The sequence below is a fragment of the Micromesistius poutassou genome (assembly GCF_964030765.1).
Source record: "Micromesistius poutassou genome assembly, chromosome: 17".
Taxonomy (NCBI): Eukaryota; Metazoa; Chordata; class Actinopteri; order Gadiformes; family Gadidae; genus Micromesistius; species Micromesistius poutassou.
The window spans coordinates 12,546,077-12,567,080 of record NC_140287.1 but is presented as its reverse complement, the minus strand read 5'-3'; the positions used below and the strand labels follow the sequence as shown (position 1 = coordinate 12,567,080).

Genomic DNA, 21,004 nt, shown 5'->3' with positions numbered 1-21,004 from the left:
AACATACATGCACAGTCTGGTGCTGACACTCACACACACACACACACACACACACACACACACACACACACACACACACACACACACACACACACACGTAATTCATCAACTGAACCTGAATGGAGCTGGATCATTTAAGATGAAGGAGGAGACAAATTAGGACCTGCTGCATATAGGATAACATCAAGAATATAGATGAAACTGTGGATGAAATAAACAGCTGACAATAAACTACTATGTTTATTCTGCTCCTAAAATAAAGGTTGACGATTGACTATGACTATTTTTATAGCAACTTTTGCCAGTTTTTACCACTGGAGGCTCTTACCTTTACACAAGGACTCAATACTTAGTTATACAATAGTTGTTATTATTTATTCCTGTGTTGTCACAGGAAGTTGTTAGGGGGATTATCAATTGGCATGCTTCACTGTACAGAGCTTTTTTAATCTGATTAAAACAATTGATTGTCTTATCCTAAACCAAGCTGATTCAATTACATAATCACTTAAATCAATGGATAAGATGTCCTGCTAATCTCACTCCCTCTCTTTCCCCCCGACCCTCTCTCTCTCTCTCTCTCTCTCTCTCTCTCTCTCTCTCTCTCTCTCTCTCTCTCTCTCTCTCTCTCTCTCTCTCTCTCTCTCTCTCTCTCTCTCTCTCTCTCTCTCTCTTTCGACTTTAGACATGTCATTGAGGAGCAGCTAAGGTGTCAGACATTGGTCAAACCCAGTACCTTACAGCCAGGAGTCAAACACCCAGACTACACAACCACCACCGCTACCACACAAAAGGATGCAAAACATGACCAAACCTAAAGTAGTATGTGTGTGTGGTGTATGTGTGTAGGTGATATTAGGATGTAGGCTAGCTAGATCAGGCCATGTTGTCATGCATACATTACAGACAGTGACCTTAGCTCAGATAAAACACCATCTGTCACACCAGAGCCTCAGAATTACATATTAATATTAAACAACACAATTAAACCTCTGCTTCCCGCCCTATTTTAACGGTTTTAGTCCCCTTCTGTTTTTAACCTTTGCAGATTTTGATTTTAGAATATAGCCTAATGTGTCTAAGCATGGAAGAGCTTCTGCTGTTTTTTATGTGGTGTTGTATATTGTTCACTGTATGTTTTATTGTGTTGTATTATGCTGCTGCTGTCTTGGTTGCCTCTCTCTTGTAAAATAAATGATAAATCTCAATAAAACGAAGATTACAAAGATTTGAATGCTACAATGATTAATAATAAAAAATGTAATCTAATGGCTAACTTTTACTAATTTATTTATATCAGTATTTATGATAAATATAAGTACTACTGAAGATCACCATGTGGGGGCAGTGAATGACCATGCGGACGAGCTCAAATGATGTTCCAGCGCGTGTTAACCGTGATATAGGGATCAGGGGTGTAGCACAAAACTCTGGGCCCTAGACAAAAGCAGTCTCTGTGGGGCGGGGCCCCTTTCCTCTCTTGATCCATGAATCTCACGCATCTTCAAAAAAAATATTCTGGCTCCCCTCCCAAAGATTTCGGTATGAGTTAGGACGCACTCACACTAGGCCATCTGTACCGTGCCCGAGTACGTTTGGCTAGTGTGAGCCCGCCATCCGTACTCAAGTACAGTTCGATTCCATGGCCTCAGTACACTTCGGAGAGGTGTGCTCAGGCCACGGTACAGATGCTAATGAGCCGCACACGAACGGATACGCAACCTATATGTACAAGAGGCAACCGTACTTAGGCCCAGTTGAGATTGCCTTAGATTGAGATTGAGTAATCATCAATGCTGTGTAATGTTGGATAGTAACAATCATATCATTTCATATATCACCACTGCTTATTACACATGCTTTTGTCATTGGGTGCCAAAGAATTACAATGAACTGAAACCCATTCACGCTACGCAATAGGAGTAAAAGTGCAATAGGCCTACATGCCATGGGATGGCATCAATAAAATTACTGAAGCCAATGATGTATATTTCCATCCATGGGTTTGTGGCGTCATCCAGGGATGAGATGAGATGAGATGAGCAGGAAGTGGTTTGTTTGTTGTGATGTGCATTTAAATAAATTATATTTTTTGATAAATTCAAAAAATGTCAACACTGTGTATATAATATGTTATTTATATTACTCATACTAGTATCCTGTGTAGGAAAGTAGTACGAGTAATAGTGGTGAAATATTCATGTTGATATTAATACGTGTAATAGACCTAAATGTTAGATACTCACAGATACTCAGATATACAAGACAATTGATCAGCCTACCTGTCTGCGAGTCATCATTAGTCGTTTTATGGGCGTGACACGAAAGAATCCAATCCAATGTGATGACTGTACCCTTTGATCCCGCCCCTAAATATATATGATTGGCTTTGACACTGGCTTCAAAACAATTCTTGCACTCTGATTGGATGTCGTTTCTGTCATTATCATGTGACAGACATTCCCCTGCTGTTTGTTTAGAAAATGAAACAGACTTGTCCGGATACACTGACGCAACGAAATCGAAAACGACCATTTGGATGTGAAGAAACATTAAACAAATTGGGGTTTTCTCAGTAAACGGTGGAATATATCTCGCTGAAGTAAGAAGACGGGGGGTTTCACGGGGTGGGTGTATGACATGTCGTATAACAGAAGTAGGCCTGGGCTTCCACGCACGACAACAACATCTCTAACGTTATCGCTAGCCAAATAATATTGGTTGTGCTGTCAATAATAGCCAGTACAGCGTGCGGGTTTACTTGTTTTGATTGGGTTTATCGTATCGTATCGTGCTTGGCGACTCGGTGATTTGTGTATGAAATAATGCGTTATCTCATGTTTGTTTTGCTGTGGACAGCGTGATGGCTTAATTTCCTTTTCCTTTGATCCATAGGCTCTCATTTGAGATGTTGGATATACACCCGAGAAGGCAACGAATGAGCGATCTGCAATGGAGGTCAATATTGTTGATTGATTGATTGATTGATTGATTGGTTTATTTATTTATTTATTGTGGACAGTCGCCTTATTCTCACGTCCGTGTCCAAGTCAATCATTATTATTATTTTTTTAAACATAAATTTCAATTCAATGTTAATATTCATGCACATGTCTTTCTTTTCTTCTCATTGGTATTCTGTACAATGGTCCAGCCTCTAGGGTGGTTTCCTGGGCGCGACTGAAGCTGTGGTCGGGATGGCGCACTTTGACACCGAGTACCAGCGTCTCGAGGCATCCTACAGCGATTCACCTCCTGGGGAGGAGAATCTGCTGGTGCACGTGCCCGAAGGAGCCAAATGTAACACACACACACACACACACACACACACACACACACACACACAAATCCTCTGTCACATTGATGATATGATGCATTGTTTTATGTTTTGTTCTCTTAGCACAATGGCACCATATAGAAAACCTGGACCTGTTTTTCCAGAGAATATCCTTTGAAAACTACATAATTTACTGTCATAATATTATAATAACTCTAATCTTGCTGAATGACATGGTTTCTGAAAGAACCTTAACCTTACTTCACGTCTATAACCTGCACCAGAAGAATGGATTCACCTGTATGCTGCTCGGGGAGATCTTTGAGCTGGTGTAAGTATTATTAACAGTACACAAAATACTTTTTATGTTTTTCCAAATGGTGATAGAGGCCTTGTTCTACCGTTATTGATAAAGTGATCAGCGATAATCATTGTATTTTTCACTATTTATTTATTGAAGGAGACATTTGCTCAAGGATGCCTAAAGGGAGGCTTTGGACATTGGGGATCTAACCTAGTGCCTTTCGGCTGGGAGTTCTTCCTTTTTCCCTCATTCTGTCTCCTCTCTCTCTCTCTCTCTCTCTCTCTCTCTCTCACTCTGTCTCTCTCTCACTACCCACTCACAGTCAGCTGCTGTTTGTGGTGGGCTTCACTGTGTTCCTGGCTAACTGTGTCGACTATGACATCCTCTTCGCCAACAAGTTTGTGAACCACACCGACTCCTCCAAGGTCACCCTGCCCGACGCCTTCCTCCCTGTAGAAGTCTGCAGCGCCCGGTAAGAGGCGGGCGGGATGGGGGGGGTCTCTCGACTACAGCTATGAAGCTGGCTGTAGACACTAGATACTGTGTTTTAATGGCTTAGCCTGTCTTAAGCATGGCGATTGTGGCATGTAGAATTGAAAAAGAACACATCAAATATATTTAGTATGTTTCTATTTAGTCATTTTCCTGAGGCATTTATCTAAAGAGCCATACAAGTCATTAAGGCACAGGAAAGGGTTATGTGTCTTGCTTGCTAGCTTTACTTACTTAAAACTTAAATATATTTGGCATACATCTTACATGTTACATATTATTAACTTAAAATATCTTTGCCTCCTCCAGAATCCGAGACAATGCCTTTGTGATTTTTGTGCTGATCATATCGGGCATTTTCTGGCTGCATCGCCTGGTCAAGTTCATCTACAACATCTGTTGCTACTGGGAGATTCGCTCCTTTTACACCAACGCCCTGAAAATGACCATGGTGAGAGTTAACTGAACTTAACCACGTTAGCATGTTGAGATGGGTTTTTTATTAGCGCTTTAGGGGTCATATCCATTAGACAATGCATTACAATGATATAAACTTGTATAAAAAAGTGATTTGCTCAGGGGTTAGCACTGTTGCCGCAATGTCAGAAGGTTATGAGTTAGATCCAAAAAGGAATCCTTTTTGTGTGTAGTTTGCAGGTCCCCCCCTACCCCCCATGTTCACATAGGTATCCTCCTGCCTGTAAATCTATGCATTTGAGGTCAGGTTTGTGCTGTGTGAGCTCCTAAAAAAGAGCATTCAATGCTAAGCAAAAAAATAAAACATGATGAATGTGCTTTTTCTTTGACAGTCTGAGCTGCCTTACGTGACGTGGCAGGAGGTTCAGGCACGTATCGTGGAGATCCAGAAAGAACACCAGATCTGCATCCACAAGAAAGAGCTGAGCGAACTGGACATATACCATCGCATCCTCCGCTTCAAGAACTACATGGTGTCTGACTCAATTCAAATTCAAGCATTCTCTCTCTTTCTTTCTTTCTTTCTTCTTTCTTTCCTTCTTTTTCGAATAGTCTCAATGACTTTTTTGATGTTTCATATCTGTTTTTAATGCATCTAGTGACAATTATCATATAATCATGCAAAACCCAGTGGTACTCTTTCTCTCTCTGAGATAGAGATTAACACCACCTGTGAACCCATCTCTTCCTGTCTCTGTAGGTTGCCATGGTGAATAAATCTCTACTGCCTATGCGATTCCGGCCTCCCTTGTTGGGAGAGTGTGTGTTCTACACACGCGGCCTCAAGTACAACTTTGAGCTCATTTTCTTTTGGGGACCAGGTGGGTGTCAGTCTACGGTTGTAAATCAAAACAATTTCAAATAATTGTATTACGACCCAGCCCAAGGTCGCAACAAGAAAATAATCATAATTTGACAGGGATGCAAAACAGTGTTAGCCTGAAATTGCCAGACCAATTTGCAAATGCGTATGAGTCTGGAACCTCTCAGTTCATTTTAGATTTCTAAGGGGTGTTATCTACACCACAGACCAAAATGCCACTTGACGCAATTTGATGGACCTCCCACCAATCACAGCGTTGACACATCAGCGGTAGCCATCATGGTTGTTTATGACAATGCCTCTTCGGCTCTTCCATAAGCACTCGTATGAATCTTTACAGTCTTAGCAGTGTACTACCTATTTTACATGTTAACACAAAAAGATATGTGTGGTCAGGCCAGATTAGAGCGAGAGCTGTTCCACTTAGGTGCTATCGGACCCACCTGTGTGCAGGGGGGTCTCATCTGCATCATCCTCTCTCCAAACCACAACAGACACATCAACAGAAACCAGTGAGCGCACACATACCTACACTCACATAAACAACACAACCAGCAGTAGCTTGAGACTAAAGCGTCACACATGCAACGGCAGATTTCTACCACCATTGGGGTTTTCGTCACAGTAAATGGCCTGTGCGATAACAACATACATCACTGAAACATCCTGCTCATGGCTTTCCCTCCAGGATCTCTGTTTGGGAACGAGTGGAGCCTGAAAACGGAGTACAAGCGGGGAGGCAACAGGCAGGAGCTGGCCGACCGGCTGGCGTCCCGCATACTGTGGATCGGCATCGCTAACCTGCTGCTCTGCCCCGTCATCCTGGTGTGGCAGATTCTCTACGCTTTCTTCAGCTATACCGAGGTGAGCAAACGCATGCACACACACGCACACAAAGAGTTATTCATGTGTTCAACATTTCTTGTGATTATCTGATATTAAATTGTCAAATTCTGAGCTGCTATTTAGACTTGAAACATGATCCAATACGGAGAAAATAAGATGCAAAAAGCAACCGTGAACATGCACAACAAGTGACAACATTTATCATAAATATTGATCTTTCCAATTCTATTAATATGATCATTATGTTTGGTTAGTGTATTAACTGTATTGTTAATACTGCATTAACTGTATTAACACTCTGTATGTGTCACCTATGTGTTGCGTAGGTGATCAAACGTGAGCCGGGTTCTCTGGGCGCACGGTGCTGGTCTCTGTACGGCCGCTGTTACCTGCGGCACTTCAACGAGCTGGACCACGAGCTCATGTCCCGACTCAGTAAGGGATACAAGGTACAACTTCCACCTCCTTTTGTCACATGGGTCACATGTTCACTGAAAATAATGGGACAGAGCGTACTGTTGCTTGCAATAGAAGAGGAAGTACTGTTCTTTAAATAAGAACAGAATACGTTTGATGACACTGGCTGACTCATTGATTTTAGTCGTGTCCAGTTTGGTCTTGTCTTTATGCCTTCTTGTTTGTTTAATTCCACACACAATTATACAAAATTAGAGGTAGAGAGGTGTACATTGCTTTAACATGTAGAGCATGATTATTTCTCTACCAATGGTATTTGGATAGTATAGCAACACTGTAGCCAAGAGCCACAACAGCTAGTACATAGCAGGTGGTATTAGGACACTATGCAACTTGCACACATTCTGTTGTTCTCTAAACCCTTATTGATTTCAAATGACATCATTCCCCCCTCCCTCAAAAGCCTTCCTCCAAGTACATGAACTGCTTCCTGTCGCCGCTGCTGACGGTGGTGGCGAAGAATGTGGCGTTCTTCGCCGGCTCCCTGCTGGCCGTGCTCATCGCCCTGACCATCTACGACGAGGATGTGCTGGCGGTGGAGCACGTCCTCTCCTCCATCACGCTGCTGGGGGTCTGCGTGACCGTCTGCAGGTGGGCAGCACAGAGGAGACGCGGCTAGTAAACCCCCATGTCCTTAGCCTGCTTGTGCCTGTGGTTCTGTTTAGCTGGTAGACTCCATATCTCGTACCTGTACCTCTTACCTATCTGTAATTCATCTGTAATGGAGTCATCCTTTGTGTTGATTCTGTTGTGTGTTGGTTATGTTTTACATTTCACGTGAGAGAGGGGTGGGTTTTAATTGTTATAAATACTGATATTATATTACTTCTTCTATATAACCTTTAGACCTTTAACCTAACCCAGAGTCTCTCTCTCTCTCTCTCTCTCTCTCTCTCTCTCGCTCTCGCTCTCTCAGGTCGTTCATCCCTGATAAACACATGGTGTTCTGCCCTGAGCAGCTGCTGAGGGTGATCCTGGCTCACATCCACTACATGCCTGACCACTGGCAGGGCAACGCACACCGATATGAGACCCGTGACCAGTTCTCCCAGCTCTTCCAGTACAAAGCTGTAAGTACCAGTACAACGGTGTGCTGATGGCTTTGTGCATTGGCTCAGATTTTCCCTGAATTTCTTTCCTCTCAAACCTTAAATCTGTGGTCTTATATGTAGGGCTGTAGTTAACCAAAGAAAATATTGGTAGACTGAAAAAATAAAAAAATTATCTGCATGTTATTTCCAGATTGCCTAAATTGGTCACTGTGCACTCAGTGAACTCTTGAAAACCTTTTTCCAAAATGAACGAAAGTGCCTTATTCATATTCATTCATTTCAAACAAGGCATATCAAGCCAACAAAAAAAGTCTAAAAAAGTGCACAATAACAAAAGAAATACAGTTCCCAAATCCAAAAAGCACTTTCATCTCTCAAAAAATTAAATATATGTTCTCCTCTGGACCCATGGGTACAGGTGTTCATCCTGGAGGAGCTGATCAGTCCCGTGGTGACGCCCTTCATCCTCATCTTCAGCCTGCGCAGGAAGTCCCTGGAGATCATCGACTTCTTCAGGAACTTCACCGTGGAAGTGGTGGGCGTGGGCGACACCTGCTCCTTCGCCCAGATGGACATCAGGCAGCACGGGCACCCTGCGGTAAGAGGAGTACTTCAGACACACACACATACAAAAAGAGTTTCGCAATTTCTGCTTCTTATTGCTCTCTGAAGAGGCATCACTTGGCTCACGTTTGGCACAATACCCTGTGTTTGGCACAAACCCTTAAGTCTGAATGAAAATCCCAAGTACATGGAATGTACTTGGGAAGGTAGCAACTTCGAAAAGGATAGAATGTATTTTTCAGACATTCTCTCTGCTGTCCTCAAAATGAAATGCAAGAAGATGTACTGAATAATGCCTGAGGAGGGTGAATCACATTACATTGATTTAATTAAATTACATCTCTCTCTCTCTCTCTCTCTCTCTCGCTCTCTCTCGCTCTCTCTCTCTCTCAGTGGATGTCGGCAGGGAAGACCGAGGCCTCCATCTACCAGCAGGCAGAGGACGGCAAGACGGAGCTGTCCCTGATGCACTTTGCCATCACCAACCCTCAGTGGCAGCCTCCCCAGGAGACCACCCACTTCATCAGCCAGCTGAAGGAGAAGGTCCACAGGGAGGTGGGCGGGGCATCCGGGGACGTGCTCAACTCCATCTCCACCTCCGAGGTACGAGCAGAGAGGATCCAATTCACTTTATCAATCACCTATGGGAAATTCAGGAATAGTTTTGAAAAATCGATGAATGATAGCTGTACTCTGCAGTAATTTCATGTTCTAAAATTGAGTGCATCGATGCATATATTGATTGGTTTGACTAGTAAACAAAAAAAGGTTAATTCAACTATGATCCGTAAGAAAAGGCTGGCTAGATAAAAGGCCACATGATCGATTTACGTTGGGCACTAATCACCGGTAGGAAAAAGGAGAGTTTAGAGATGCTTGTGTAAAACAGATCAATGGTCACTGTCATGAGTACTAAAAATGCTTTTTTGCTGTTGTCTACTTCCGATTCTTTCAGCCCAGGAGTCTGGTCGCCAACCTGCTGGGCGGTCCCACCGCACTGGGATCCGTCCACTTCGGCCGCGACTGCTCGCTCACCAACCAGGGTGTGGCCGGGCTGGGCGAGGGGGTGTCGGCCCTGCGCTCCCTCTCCCCAATCAGCTCCAGCCTGCACTTGAGAGGCAGCATGAGCACCGCCCACAGAGCTGTGGGCCACGCCTCCTCTGTCAGCAGGACGATGGGGGGCTCCGGGTAGGAGCTCGTTTCCTTCCAGGCCTCATGGCTTCACACTTTCCCCCTGCTCATATACATGGTTAACTTGATTATCACATAGTTAGACATTAAGTGAACTTTTTGACTTAACCGTAACCGTAGATCGCTAATTTGTTAGGAATCTAAAGGTCCACTTCTTTTTACCACTGTAATACAATGACATTTGATAGTTTCAAAATTGCATATTGTAGTGGATTTTTTTGAGGTAAGTATTATCTTATCTGCTTTTCTCCCCGGGCCTCGTTCAGCACTGATGCCAGGACGGTCAGCTCAGGCAGCAGTGTGTGGGAGGGTCAGATGACCAGCATGGTCCTATCAGAGTACGCCTCCACAGAGATGAGCATCCATGCGCTTTACATGCATGAGGTGAGCAGTCAAACTTATTCAAATGTCATGAAAACTAACCAAAGTGCATTAGTGCTCAGCAGTGTTCCAGAAACAGATTAGAATAAAACGCAAAATATAAACCTAAATAAGCTAGATTGCTGTAACAACACCACAAATTGCACCAACAAATGGCAACTTGAAATGAAGTCTTTCCCTTGGATTTGGGGAGTCCTTCCTTGGCCTTTTGAGAGCTTGATGTGTGCACTTGTGGCACGTGAAGCCCTTTGAGACTGAATCAGTGATTAAGGGCTATGCAAATAAAATGTACTTGACCATGAGACCAAAATGCAAATCATTGAAAATATCCAGAGAGTCCAGAGAGGAAGTTCACGATGAGTCCCCTTCTTGTGTGCTGCTGCAGTGCCACAAGCAACAGTCCCGCGGTGATCTGTCCCGCCACACCTGGCACCGGCAGGACAGCGACGACAGCAGCGACAGCATGGTGGACGAGGTGCGGAGCGACACCAAGGCTCACCTGAGGAACTTCCCCCGCTCGCAAACCTTCCCCAGCGCGGCTCCCAGTCCCAGCGCCATCCCCGCCTCGGCTTCAGTCGCCGGCAGTTCCGGCTCTGGCCACGAGGGGGCGACGTTTCAGCGGGGTGGGCACCAACAGTATGGAGGGAGCGGTAGCACAGGTAACAGCCGAGGTCAAGTTAGTCTAATACATCTCTTTTGAGGTTGGCTATTGCTTTGCGATGTCTGCAGTTTGACTACTGACTATCACCGATGAGTAATTATATTCTCGTCATGATAATGAATCTCACTTGATCTTAATTTGTGTTACGATCAATACAACCTTGAATATTGATAGGCCGCTATCAACGGTTCTGCAGAATGAATAAAGTCACAGCATGTTTTTAATGGACGTCCCTTCTCCCTATCTCTGTCTGCCAGGCTATCTGGGGGCGGGGGGCAGGGCGGTGAGGTCAGCCCGGGTACCCATGGGAGGGTGGGCCGAGGACGGACAGGCGGCCCCGCGTCTCCACACCCCGGTGCCAGAGGAGGGGTCAGAGGATGAGGTGGCCCCGCACATACACAGGGTAAATACAAACCATGCACAGACCATGCATAGGACTATGTCACGTTTCAGCTAGTGTTGGATCAGAGCTCGGGCCATCTGTGTCTACTGTCTGATTGATTCCTGCCGGGGGCCACCCATGATAAGAAAATATGCCCCCACAGTGTTGTAAGACGCTTTGGAACCACCAAAGGGCAAATATGTATATTGCTTTGTCTTTTGACAACTGTAATCATTGGAAAGGTGAATTGAACGGTAAACCCTTTAGAAAAGGCTGGCTAGGTAGTAAGCTTCATGACTGATGCGCACAGAAAGTTATACACCAACGTTTACTCTGTCCATTACACTGTTTCAAACCCTTTGTAGGTATTCTTTTTATGGGGATTAGGTTTTAGGAGATAAGTCATTTCAGGAATAGTTAAGGACCTGGTATTACACAGCATACATTTTCCTGCCGTCTGCAAAAAAGGAGGGAAGCAGCAATGTGAACGTGCATTTAATTCTCCTGTTTCTGTCTCTTGTTTAAAGGTGACGTAGCTGTGCCTCGTGAAGATGCAGTGTGCACACGCATTCACTCACTTTCTCACTCACTCACACTCTTTCAAGATGAACGCCTCATTTGCACCTTAAACATTGTTTTGTCAAGTACAAGACAGGGTGTGCCATTTTACAAATACAAACCATAACCTGTACAGCCTTCCTGTTATGACACTATTAATCAAGTCACGCAGTGTACAGATTAATTGTGAGTGTGTATGTGTGTGTATATATCTATATATAGAGATGTACATCTATAATTTAAATTCACCGCCTATCACCTTCATCCATGTAATCATACATGAGTAAGCCATGTTCAGAACTTTGTAAATGACACTTAAAATGAAAAGGGATAGAATATTACCTAATTTATTTCAAAACAATAAAAAAAAAACACGACCATACCACAGACATACACGCACGCTATCTTAATATTTATTGCGCTCAAACTGGTTTTCTGTGAATTCTTTTGGTTTTGTTTCTTGTTGAACTGACTTTCAGTATTCAAAACAGGGGCTGATTAATGCATGCAGAGCTGCCACATCCAGACTATTCCGTCCATTAGTGCATGATGTAGGCCCATGCATTGCATCACACTTACACATCAATAAGCTCACATCTATAGACACATCTACTCACCACGGGAATGTTCTCTCAGTAAGTCATTAGTGCTAAAATAAAGAATGCATTTGGTAAATCTAAATATTCTAGATTTTGTTTTAATTGTATCTATGTTTGAAGCATGTTCTTTTATATAATGGGGCTGTGGCAGTTTTTTTTTTATTTAATTTTTTTCTTGAAATGTTTCTTAGCTCATGTTAAGTGAGTGAAGGCGGGTTATTTCACAAATATGGGAAAATGTGGAATGGGTTTAAGTGAAATTATTGTTTTATACAATTTCTGTAAATTACCATTTTGTACAGTTGTAAAATCATATATTGAAGTTATGGCAATAGTTGTGTGTATGTTGAAAATATAATTGAAGATTGTTATTTGTTATTTTACTGGATTCTCAGAGCAACAGATGGTCATGGTTTATGGACTAGAAGATACAGAAAATTAAGCTACGATGTAAAATAAAATGCATTCTAACTCCATTTCGTGTTTTTGTCAGTCATTTTAAATGTAGATCTAGCCTAGATCTAGCCGTCTGTCTATTTAGATTTAGATGTGCCAGGTAGCCTATTCAACCTATATAGTGTGTAATTTATTATGCTCCGAAAAATATGCTATGTGGAAACAGGCCCTTTAAGAGGATCGATTTGCTTGGGAAATTCAACGTATTTAATACAAATACTTGTGTCATTCAAACTATGAGAGAAGCAAATGTGTTAACAGTGTAGTGATACTTCTAGTTTTGCAGAGCCTAGGCCTAGGATACTTTCACATGTTGACATGATGAACCTAACAAGATTGTATCTAAAAAAACTGTAATACAAGCTAAACTAAAAAAAAAAGACAGCAAACTGAATAAAATGTCAGACTCTGCCCCCTTAGGTGAATGGCCATTATGCTGCACAACAAATATGCATAGCTTTGGATCAGCGAATTGTGAGGCCAAAAATGTTTGGAAACACAATATGGACGAAAGGACAACAGAGAAAGACGTCCGTCAAAGCTATTAAGCCTTAAACCAACATCCTCTTAGATTAGATAATTTCACTTTGATGAGCCTCTTCAGTCGTTTTTAGCATAGAAATGCATGGAGGGTACGTGCAGGTGCGCCCCGTGTGCATGTCCACCCGGGGCTGGTGATGACATCATGGGTTGCCAGGCAGGATAGCCGAGTGGGGGCAACGCAGCAGGGCCCTGGCTGTAGTGATGGTGATGGTAGAACGCACCTGCCTTCAATTTGAAAATGGCATGACAGTAGTATGAGTCCTGGGGACAAGCAGCGTTCAAATAGTAGTATGGTCAAGAGTAGAGGTGGTACGTACGGTACTGTGGTTTGTATGTCTTTAATAACTGAAAGCAATGACCCCTCTAGGACATTTAAGACTGACTCTCTACTTGATTATACTGTGATGTACTTGAATAGCTTTCTGTACTTTATTCTATTTAATTCTACACTGCTTTATTTTTAACAGAGAGAGAGAGAGAGAGAGAGAGAGAGAGAGAGGGAGGGGGGCGGTTGAAACAAACCTGCCCCGGGTACGCTGTGTGTATGGTAGAGTGCCCGGGCCTCTCAGACCCTGGGTAGCCCAGAGGAGGCAGGGCTTTCAGCATCATGTTCTGCATCACAATCTGATGCATCTGGGCATTCTGCATGAGCATCATCTCCACCATGTCTGGGAAATACAATTAAGAACACATAAGGGCCACCTGATGACCACAAAGAACATATAGAGCCTGTTGATGATCACAAAGAACATATGAGGTTAATGGGATGACCACAAATATCATCTAAGGGTCATGTGATCCCCACAAAGATCAAATAGAGGCCAATTGATGACCACAAAGAACATATAGTATATACCCTCTTTGATGCTGCGGCCGTGGTTCTGAGGGGGCGGGAGAGGGGGAGGGGGCGGGTGGCTCATCGGTTGTTGCTGCAGCGGTACCTGTTGGATGAAGGTTGGCTGCTGCTGAGGAATCTGCAGAAGAAGAGATATAGAGAGAGATTCCTCGTCTATATTGATTAATTTGTTGATTTGTTGAAAATAAATCGTAAGAAAAAGACACACTTGCATACTTCCGACAGCAGAGGGCGCCAAACAGCCTCAGACAAAAGTGAAGGGTGATAAATGTTTGAAAATTAATAATATAGAATTCTCACAGTTGAAATGTGTTGAATGTAGTGTGGGGGCTGTGCCGGGACGTGTATCGGAGGGAGTAGAGCCGGTATCACCACAGGCCCAGGGGCGGGCTGGTAGGGGAAAGACGCTGGGTAAGGAGGGGGTGATGAAGGAAAGTGATCAGCGTGGCGGTGGTGGTGTTGAGGCTGGGAGCGTCGTCTCTGCTGTCCTCCCCAGGTACGAGGTCTGCGGAGTTCCTCCAGCATGTGCTGTTCCTGCAGAGCGAGGATAAATAGTCAGACGTACTGCTTATTGAAAAGGAATGTATCTGCAAATATAAAAGTACAATGCAACAAAACGTTTTTCTCTTTGTCAAATTTAAATCTTTACAAACTCTTAATCTTTGCAGTAAGTCTCTTTTTCTCCTCAGTGCGCCGTGCAGTGCATACATCTCTCCATCATAGGTCCCTGAACAAATAATCCAGTACATGTCAAATCAAGAAAGAAAACATTTTTTCGAAAACATTTTTCGAAATAACAATTACATTTAATAGTAAAACACTAGCACTTACTTGAGGATTGGACAGAATCTGCTCTTTCGTCCATCATGTTTCTTTCGTTGTTCAATTTCTAGAGGATGGTAGGCATATGTAAAAAAAGAGAAAGGATTTCAGATTTAGAATTTTAGATTCAGAGAAAATAATGTTTAAATGCTATTTATATAAAGCTTTTTTTTCTCTCTGAATCCATTTCTGAAGTATCTCTAGTTTGTATTCTACCTTCTCTATAACTTTCAGTCTGAGTTTAGTCATCTGATCCACTATGGGATCTGTCATGCTGGTAAAAGAAAGAAATCATAACTTTTTACAGTGTTCAAATTCTATTTTTATTAATATATTCCGATGTCAAAATGCACGAAATCACACAAATACAAATATTTATACAAATATTGTCTACCTGAAGTCATGCAGAAGAGAGGCACAGTTGTTTTTAACTGCATTGTCTCCATGCTAAACAAAAGCCACCACACGCACACATGGTTGCCAGGCGACATGCCCATTAATGGTGAGCTTTACTGCAACTTTTCTGATTGGTTCGTTGGGGAATCTGAAAACTAGATGAAAACTAGATGATTATATGAATGAAAAGTGTGTGTGTGTGTGTGTGTGTGTGTGTGTGTGTGTGTGTGTGTGTGTGTGTGTGTGTGTGTGTGTGTGTGTGTGTGTGTGTGTGTGTGTGTGTGCGTGCGTGCGTGCGTGCGTGCGTGCGTGCGTGTGAGTGAGTGAGAGAATCATTTTGTATATGAGTAATGGGGTTAAAAGTCAGTAAGGTAGCTTGTCGGTTGATAATTAAGCGCCTCGATACGTGGAAATTTAAACTTTGCAGATAAATATTTTATCAGCCCAGGAACAGGAACTAGTGGATACGAAAAAACCTCGCAGTGACCTGATTGGTCCTTTCATCCGAGGCGACTCGATAAGGGCGGAGTCGAAAAGCTTTGGCGGCCATATTGAATATTGTCTGTTGACAGTTTGCTATTCTAAAGAAAGCCAAAAGTCTTCAGCATAGTTTAATATATGCTGGTGAAGTGAAGTATTACGGCAATTTTGGCCTAACTATGATAGTTTTCCCCAAGCGCTGACACACCTGGTTTGACTAAGATATGGATGAAGATGAACGACAAAGGAAGCTAGAAGCAGGAAGAGCCAAGGTTTGTTGCTAACATTAGCTCTATTCAAGCCTAGGCTAAGGAGATGGCTAATAGCAGTGGCTAGTGAACTCTTTGTCAAAGAGTTGCACCTGATCGATGCTCAATGAACCGCTAAACTGAGCCAGTTTATCAAAGTGGGGTTTATTGTCGTTTAACTGATATCCAACTGCAGGATATCATCTCATGCAACGTTCTGAGTTTGCCGCGCACTGGCTGCAACTGCTGTGTTGGTTTGAAAGGAGTTGATCTCCAGTGAAAGTAACACAAATGCCAAGTTTAGATACATCGGGGGGTTTATGTTCTTCTTGCAGATATTTGCTATAATGTTGCCATCCCATAATATGTATGGGTATCTTCCACCTGTCGTTGAATAAGGATCAATGTCTTGATTAAATACATATAAACTCCAAACATTATTCTTTAAAAGTACGTTTCGTTTCTGCAACTTGTGACCATCGCATTTTTTGCAATGTCAATACATGACAACATCCTAAAGATTTGAATGTCAAATGGTGAATGGTGATGCATTACACATGGCCTTATTTTGTCGTGATACAATAACGATCTAGAAATGTTAACGAAATTACGTATTTTCGATTTATTTTATCCAGTACTTATTCGCCCGACGTTATGGCGTCCACTCTTCAGGGTCAAATGCAAATGTCATCTCGTTGATTGACAATCGACGTGTTGCTCATCTTCAACAAGCAACACATTCTTGGAAAATTCCATTTGATCATTCAGATATTGTCATGCACTTCTGATGCAAACCATGTTTAATGATGGATCATGTTGGAAGAACACATTTTAAAACGATATCACAAATCATCACTATGACCTCAAACTGCTATGTAGGGTCTAGCCTCAACCACCTGTTGTTCCTCATGACAGAAACCATCTGCCATGCCCAGAAGTCAACCGGTGAGTAGTATGAAGACGTGTTGAAAATGATTGGGCTTTAGGAAATCTGACTCTGGCTCTGGTGATTGTAGCTGTTCCCTCTTTCTCTCTTTATCACATCTCTACGGTTTTTTCCCTTCTGTTTCTCTCCATGGGTGTGTGATTGCAGCATATGTAATGTACCATTCAAATATTATTGTATTGAGTTCAATCGGGGTTGGGTTTCTAGTCTGATTTGTCTCACAACCATTTCCTTTCATTGTTGAATGAAGGCTGTCATTGTGCATATATGCCATCAGGTGGTGCAACAGGCTTATGCAATGTAGCTGAATCTTGCATTGATGCTGTTGCCATGGTGATGCAGGGCTGCCACTTTCTTTAATGTGTTGGGCACCAAATTAGCTCTGGTAATAATTATCCCATGCAAAGTCACATGTTGTGTACAATAATATCAAAGTGAATTAATATAAAATATATGGCAGAAGAGATCTGTCTCCAAGTGACTGTGGTTGTTGTATTGTACGGCAACATTGTATCGATTTTAGATTTCATGTGACATTCTGACAGTCTTTCTGGCACACACATTACAGACAAGGCTTTAGGCTAAATATTTTTTCCCTTGTCATTCTTCCATCCCTCTCTCTCGCTCTTGGTTTTTATCCTTTTTTTAACCTCTTTCTATCCTCTGTGACATAAGTGTTGCAAATCCAAAGGCGATGAAGGAAGTAATTGGTGGATAGAGCTAGGAAGGCTGATCAGTGTATAAGGGAACTTGCAAGTCTTTGAACGAGAGAGGTGGCTGCCTTCAATGTCTATAGGCAGCCCATCTCCATGTCAATCCCAGGAGCTCTCGAAAAGAGGTAAAAAAGGACTAGGTTGCATAGTGCAATAGGAATAGTGATGCTTTTTACGTTTTTTTCAAGTTCAAGCGGTTCGAGCATGTACAAAATGGACAATGAGAAATATACAGTTGTGTACATGAGCATGGACAAATAAATTGTGTGTTTATGACTCATTCCTCTTAGCAACAGTACAACAGTGGTCACGTGCACACGCATCCATCTGAATTGAATGGGCACTGATGTTGCTTGCTACAGAGCTCTCTGAGCTCTGCCCCCCTATCTCCATTTGGTTGGTCCCTATCTCCACCCTCCTCATCTTACTCCTCCTCCGGTCCGCTCACTTTTAGCCGTTCCCTGCTCGGGAGCCAGTGGTTCTCACCGCTCTGGCTTGTGACAGTTTGATGGTTTGAGCATGCTGCTCTCTTGGATTAGAGCTTTTTCCTGGATAGCGGAACAGACGTCTGGGACGAGGTGGAAGATTGATAGCTGTCTGATGATTGGAGTATTGATTGTTTTGACATTTGGCAAGAACATTTAAGAGGGAGAGATTGAGAAGGGGGCCTGGATGCCGGGGATTGAGTAATGATTAGTGATTAATGGAGTGCTACACATGGCTGTCTGTGGTTCTGTGGAACAGCTGTAATCTGATTTCTAAGCTGCTTAAGGAAGCGGGAGAGAAGGGAGCGGCACAGGTTATCTTCACAGTGAACAGGCAAATCTGGAGGAGGATTCGTCCCAAGCTTAGGTTGCTGGAGTCCAAGGGATTTGTCATTGGCTTTTATTTTGTAGCTTTGACTTTGGGAAGTACTTTTCTATGGATCACCGTATAGTTTTTTCTTCTTTCCTATTGTTCTTCTTGACCCATGACCTTATGTTCTGATACTTCAAAGCACTCTCAGCCTTTTTTATCTTTGACCTTTCCACAAACCAAAAGATAAATCTGAATTGGACCAATCGATTGGAATATTTTTGTGCACCATCAGTTTCTGTCCTGTTTTAGTTTTTTCAACAGGTTTCTCTCCCTGTTCATGCTCTTTAAATAATCTACCTGGAGATTTGAGACTATTCCCACTTCACTTTGAACTTCTTTACCCTGCTGGGTCATGATTTAGTTCTATTTATGGCCAAGCGAGGTTGGGATTTCATCGTTTTTTCTTTTTTGGATACTGCCTTTTCTGCTTGATCACTCTGACTCCTCTGACTATAAGGGTTCCTGGGGTCGGTACTTGGTGTTCAAAGGGGTAAATCATCCGTGCAGTTCTAAGTGCATGTTGTTATTTCCAGCTGTGTCTTTGAGTGAGAAGATGCCGCCAGGGTGCTAATCGTCATCCCTCCACCCAGCCCTGAGGCCGGCCATGCTGGTGGTGTGGTGCTCGGCCGTGCTGACCTATGTGTCCGTGTACGTCTCGCTTTCCTTCCTGCGCAGCTTGCTAGCTTCCGAGAGAAGCGGGCGAAAGGTGACAGTGCGGGGGCGCAGAAAAAGACGACGAAGAGGAAGGGCCAGAATGACCCGAAAACTGACCGCCCAGCGCAAGAGCGACCCCTAGAGCCGCCAACGTCGCCAGCTGGTGGCGTCAAGGAGAAGGGCAAGACCAACCACGAGGTAGGGCTGCTGGTCCAAATCATATATTTGGTATAAATATATTTGGATGTTCATCCGAAACCGGACAGACCAGAAAAAATTATGAAAGGATTATATTTCTTTTGATTTGGACCCATTCACTATTCATAGCTGACCTATATTACTTTTTGTATTGAATTACATTACATTGTGTGATTCCGCTAGACGATTTTGCCCCCTGCCTTGTAGACATACGTTAGAGAAATGGGTCAGTAAACATGTAGTTGTAGAGGGGGGGGGTGTTGTGATGTTGCCATGGCAACATCACCAGGATTAAAGGAGAATTCCACTCAAGGTCTTTCTCCTCTGAACCTGCTCATGTAGTGAGACAAGCAATATTCGTCTAAATGTTGATGTTGTCTTGGCTACTCGGTTACTTTTTAATTGTAACCTGATTGTGTGTCATACGTATATTCATGTGGAAAGCTCCTTCAAGCACCAATCGTGTATAATTATTAAAGCCATGTTTTCCATGTGTAGGTGCCCCAAAAACCCAAGACTTTTCCAGTCCATCAGATCCATGGCCAGAAGATTCCGTCCCAGCATCCGAGCCAAGTTCCCATTCCCTCCCCTGTTGAAGAGATGGATGATGAGCTAATAGCACTGACTGGCAAAGAGCAGCTCAAGGTATACATGGAACTCTTGAGATTATACTGCACTGCAGAAAGGGTATAAATATTTTTTCTGTAGAGTGACAAGTGAGAATGCCTTCTATTTATTTCATGAATATGTATGTTGCTTCATTCAGTGTTATCTGCGAGGCAGTGAATTCACACTGGAAAATGGGCTTATTTTAAATCTGTGGCATATGGTTATGAACCTGTGAATAAGTCTTCTTATAAATGCATTCATCAAACACTTGTTTATTTCCAAGTGGGTTGGGTAGCCATGTTTTGGCTAATGGTTACCGTTCACTTTAGCTTTATTTGTAAACCAGGTGCTTCCTGTTTTCTGTATGCGAGTGTCTAATGAAGGTTGACTGTCTTTGTCTGGGTTCAGCATAGCCTGTTCATTAGGGACCGAGCCAAACTTGGCAAGGACCCTATTGAAACCCTCATGATTATTAGGGACCGAGCCAAACTTGGCAAGGACCCTATTGAAACCCTCGTGATTATTATTATTATTATTATTATTATTATTTTCCACGACTTCGACTGCATTTTTCCCCCCCTGCACATATTCTAAAACTCAAAATTTTTTGGTGCAATTGTGGGGACTGGTGAAAAATTTGATATTCTAGCCCTCAAATTCACATTCGCCCCTAGGTGGCGCTATAGCAACTGTTCAAAAGTGCAAACTTTGCACAAGCATATCTCGCCACCGGTTTGACCTACACTCATGAAACTTTGCACACACATGCATATCCTCATGATGAACAAAAAAGTCTCTTGAACTGAACACTTCCGGTAGCCATATTTTCCGCCATTTTGAATTTAGTTAAAAACAGTAAATTCCCCAAGGATCCCAGGTTTTTCGACTTTGACAAAATTCCTTTGGCACATATCATCTATGGCCCATTATCTTCAATCTGACTTAAGGATTAGTCTGTACAATAAAGTTTAGAGCACCAATGAGTTCTAAAAGGGGTGTGGTTGAAACCTCGAAAATAGTTAATTGCTCATATCAACGTCAAGTTGGACGCCTATGATGTTGGCCCCAATACCAAAGTTGTTCAGAATCAAATTCTGAACAAGATAAAGTCAACATATTTTCAAATGGGGCGTGGCATCGA

At 42.8% G+C, this 21,004-nt stretch overlaps 2 protein-coding genes across 5 annotated transcripts in view; both read left to right on the top strand.

Annotated features, from left to right (window-relative positions):
• The first annotated feature begins 2,487 nt into the window (after positions 1 to 2,487).
• Positions 2,488 to 12,560, top strand: atg9a (ATG9 autophagy related 9 homolog A). Of its 2 annotated transcripts, none has more exons than XM_084481952.1 (20): positions 2,488 to 2,602; positions 2,896 to 2,958; positions 3,155 to 3,300; positions 3,401 to 3,444; positions 3,544 to 3,608; positions 3,904 to 4,053; positions 4,383 to 4,524; positions 4,883 to 5,023; positions 5,251 to 5,371; positions 6,062 to 6,237; positions 6,546 to 6,668; positions 7,100 to 7,287; positions 7,613 to 7,766; positions 8,167 to 8,346; positions 8,706 to 8,915; positions 9,268 to 9,500; positions 9,770 to 9,887; positions 10,270 to 10,543; positions 10,803 to 10,948; positions 11,455 to 12,560. In XM_084481952.1, exons 3-20 carry the CDS (start codon positions 3,198 to 3,200, stop codon positions 11,461 to 11,463), a joined length of 2,577 nt encoding a protein of 858 aa, XP_084338078.1. In that variant the 5' UTR covers positions 2,488 to 2,602; positions 2,896 to 2,958; positions 3,155 to 3,197; the 3' UTR covers positions 11,464 to 12,560. The 2 variants fall into 2 exon arrangements, with proteins under 2 accessions (XP_084338078.1, XP_084338079.1); XM_084481953.1 differs by having other exon boundaries at positions 2,498 to 2,627.
• A 3,186-nt stretch (positions 12,561 to 15,746) lies between these two features.
• pcnt (pericentrin) overlaps positions 15,747 to 21,004 on the top strand; it is a 48,349-nt gene continuing 43,091 nt past the window's right edge. For 2 of the 3 annotated variants that reach the window (XM_084482443.1, XM_084482442.1), the window contains exons 1-4: positions 15,747 to 15,909; positions 16,801 to 16,830; positions 19,078 to 19,254; positions 19,753 to 19,899. In XM_084482443.1, the coding sequence (XP_084338569.1) occupies positions 15,862 to 15,909; positions 16,801 to 16,830; positions 19,078 to 19,254; positions 19,753 to 19,899 (402 nt within the window). In that variant the 5' untranslated portion in view covers positions 15,747 to 15,861. The remainder of the gene's footprint in view (positions 15,910 to 16,800; positions 16,831 to 19,077; positions 19,255 to 19,752; positions 19,900 to 21,004) is intronic. The other variant, XM_084482444.1, reaches the window with a different exon arrangement.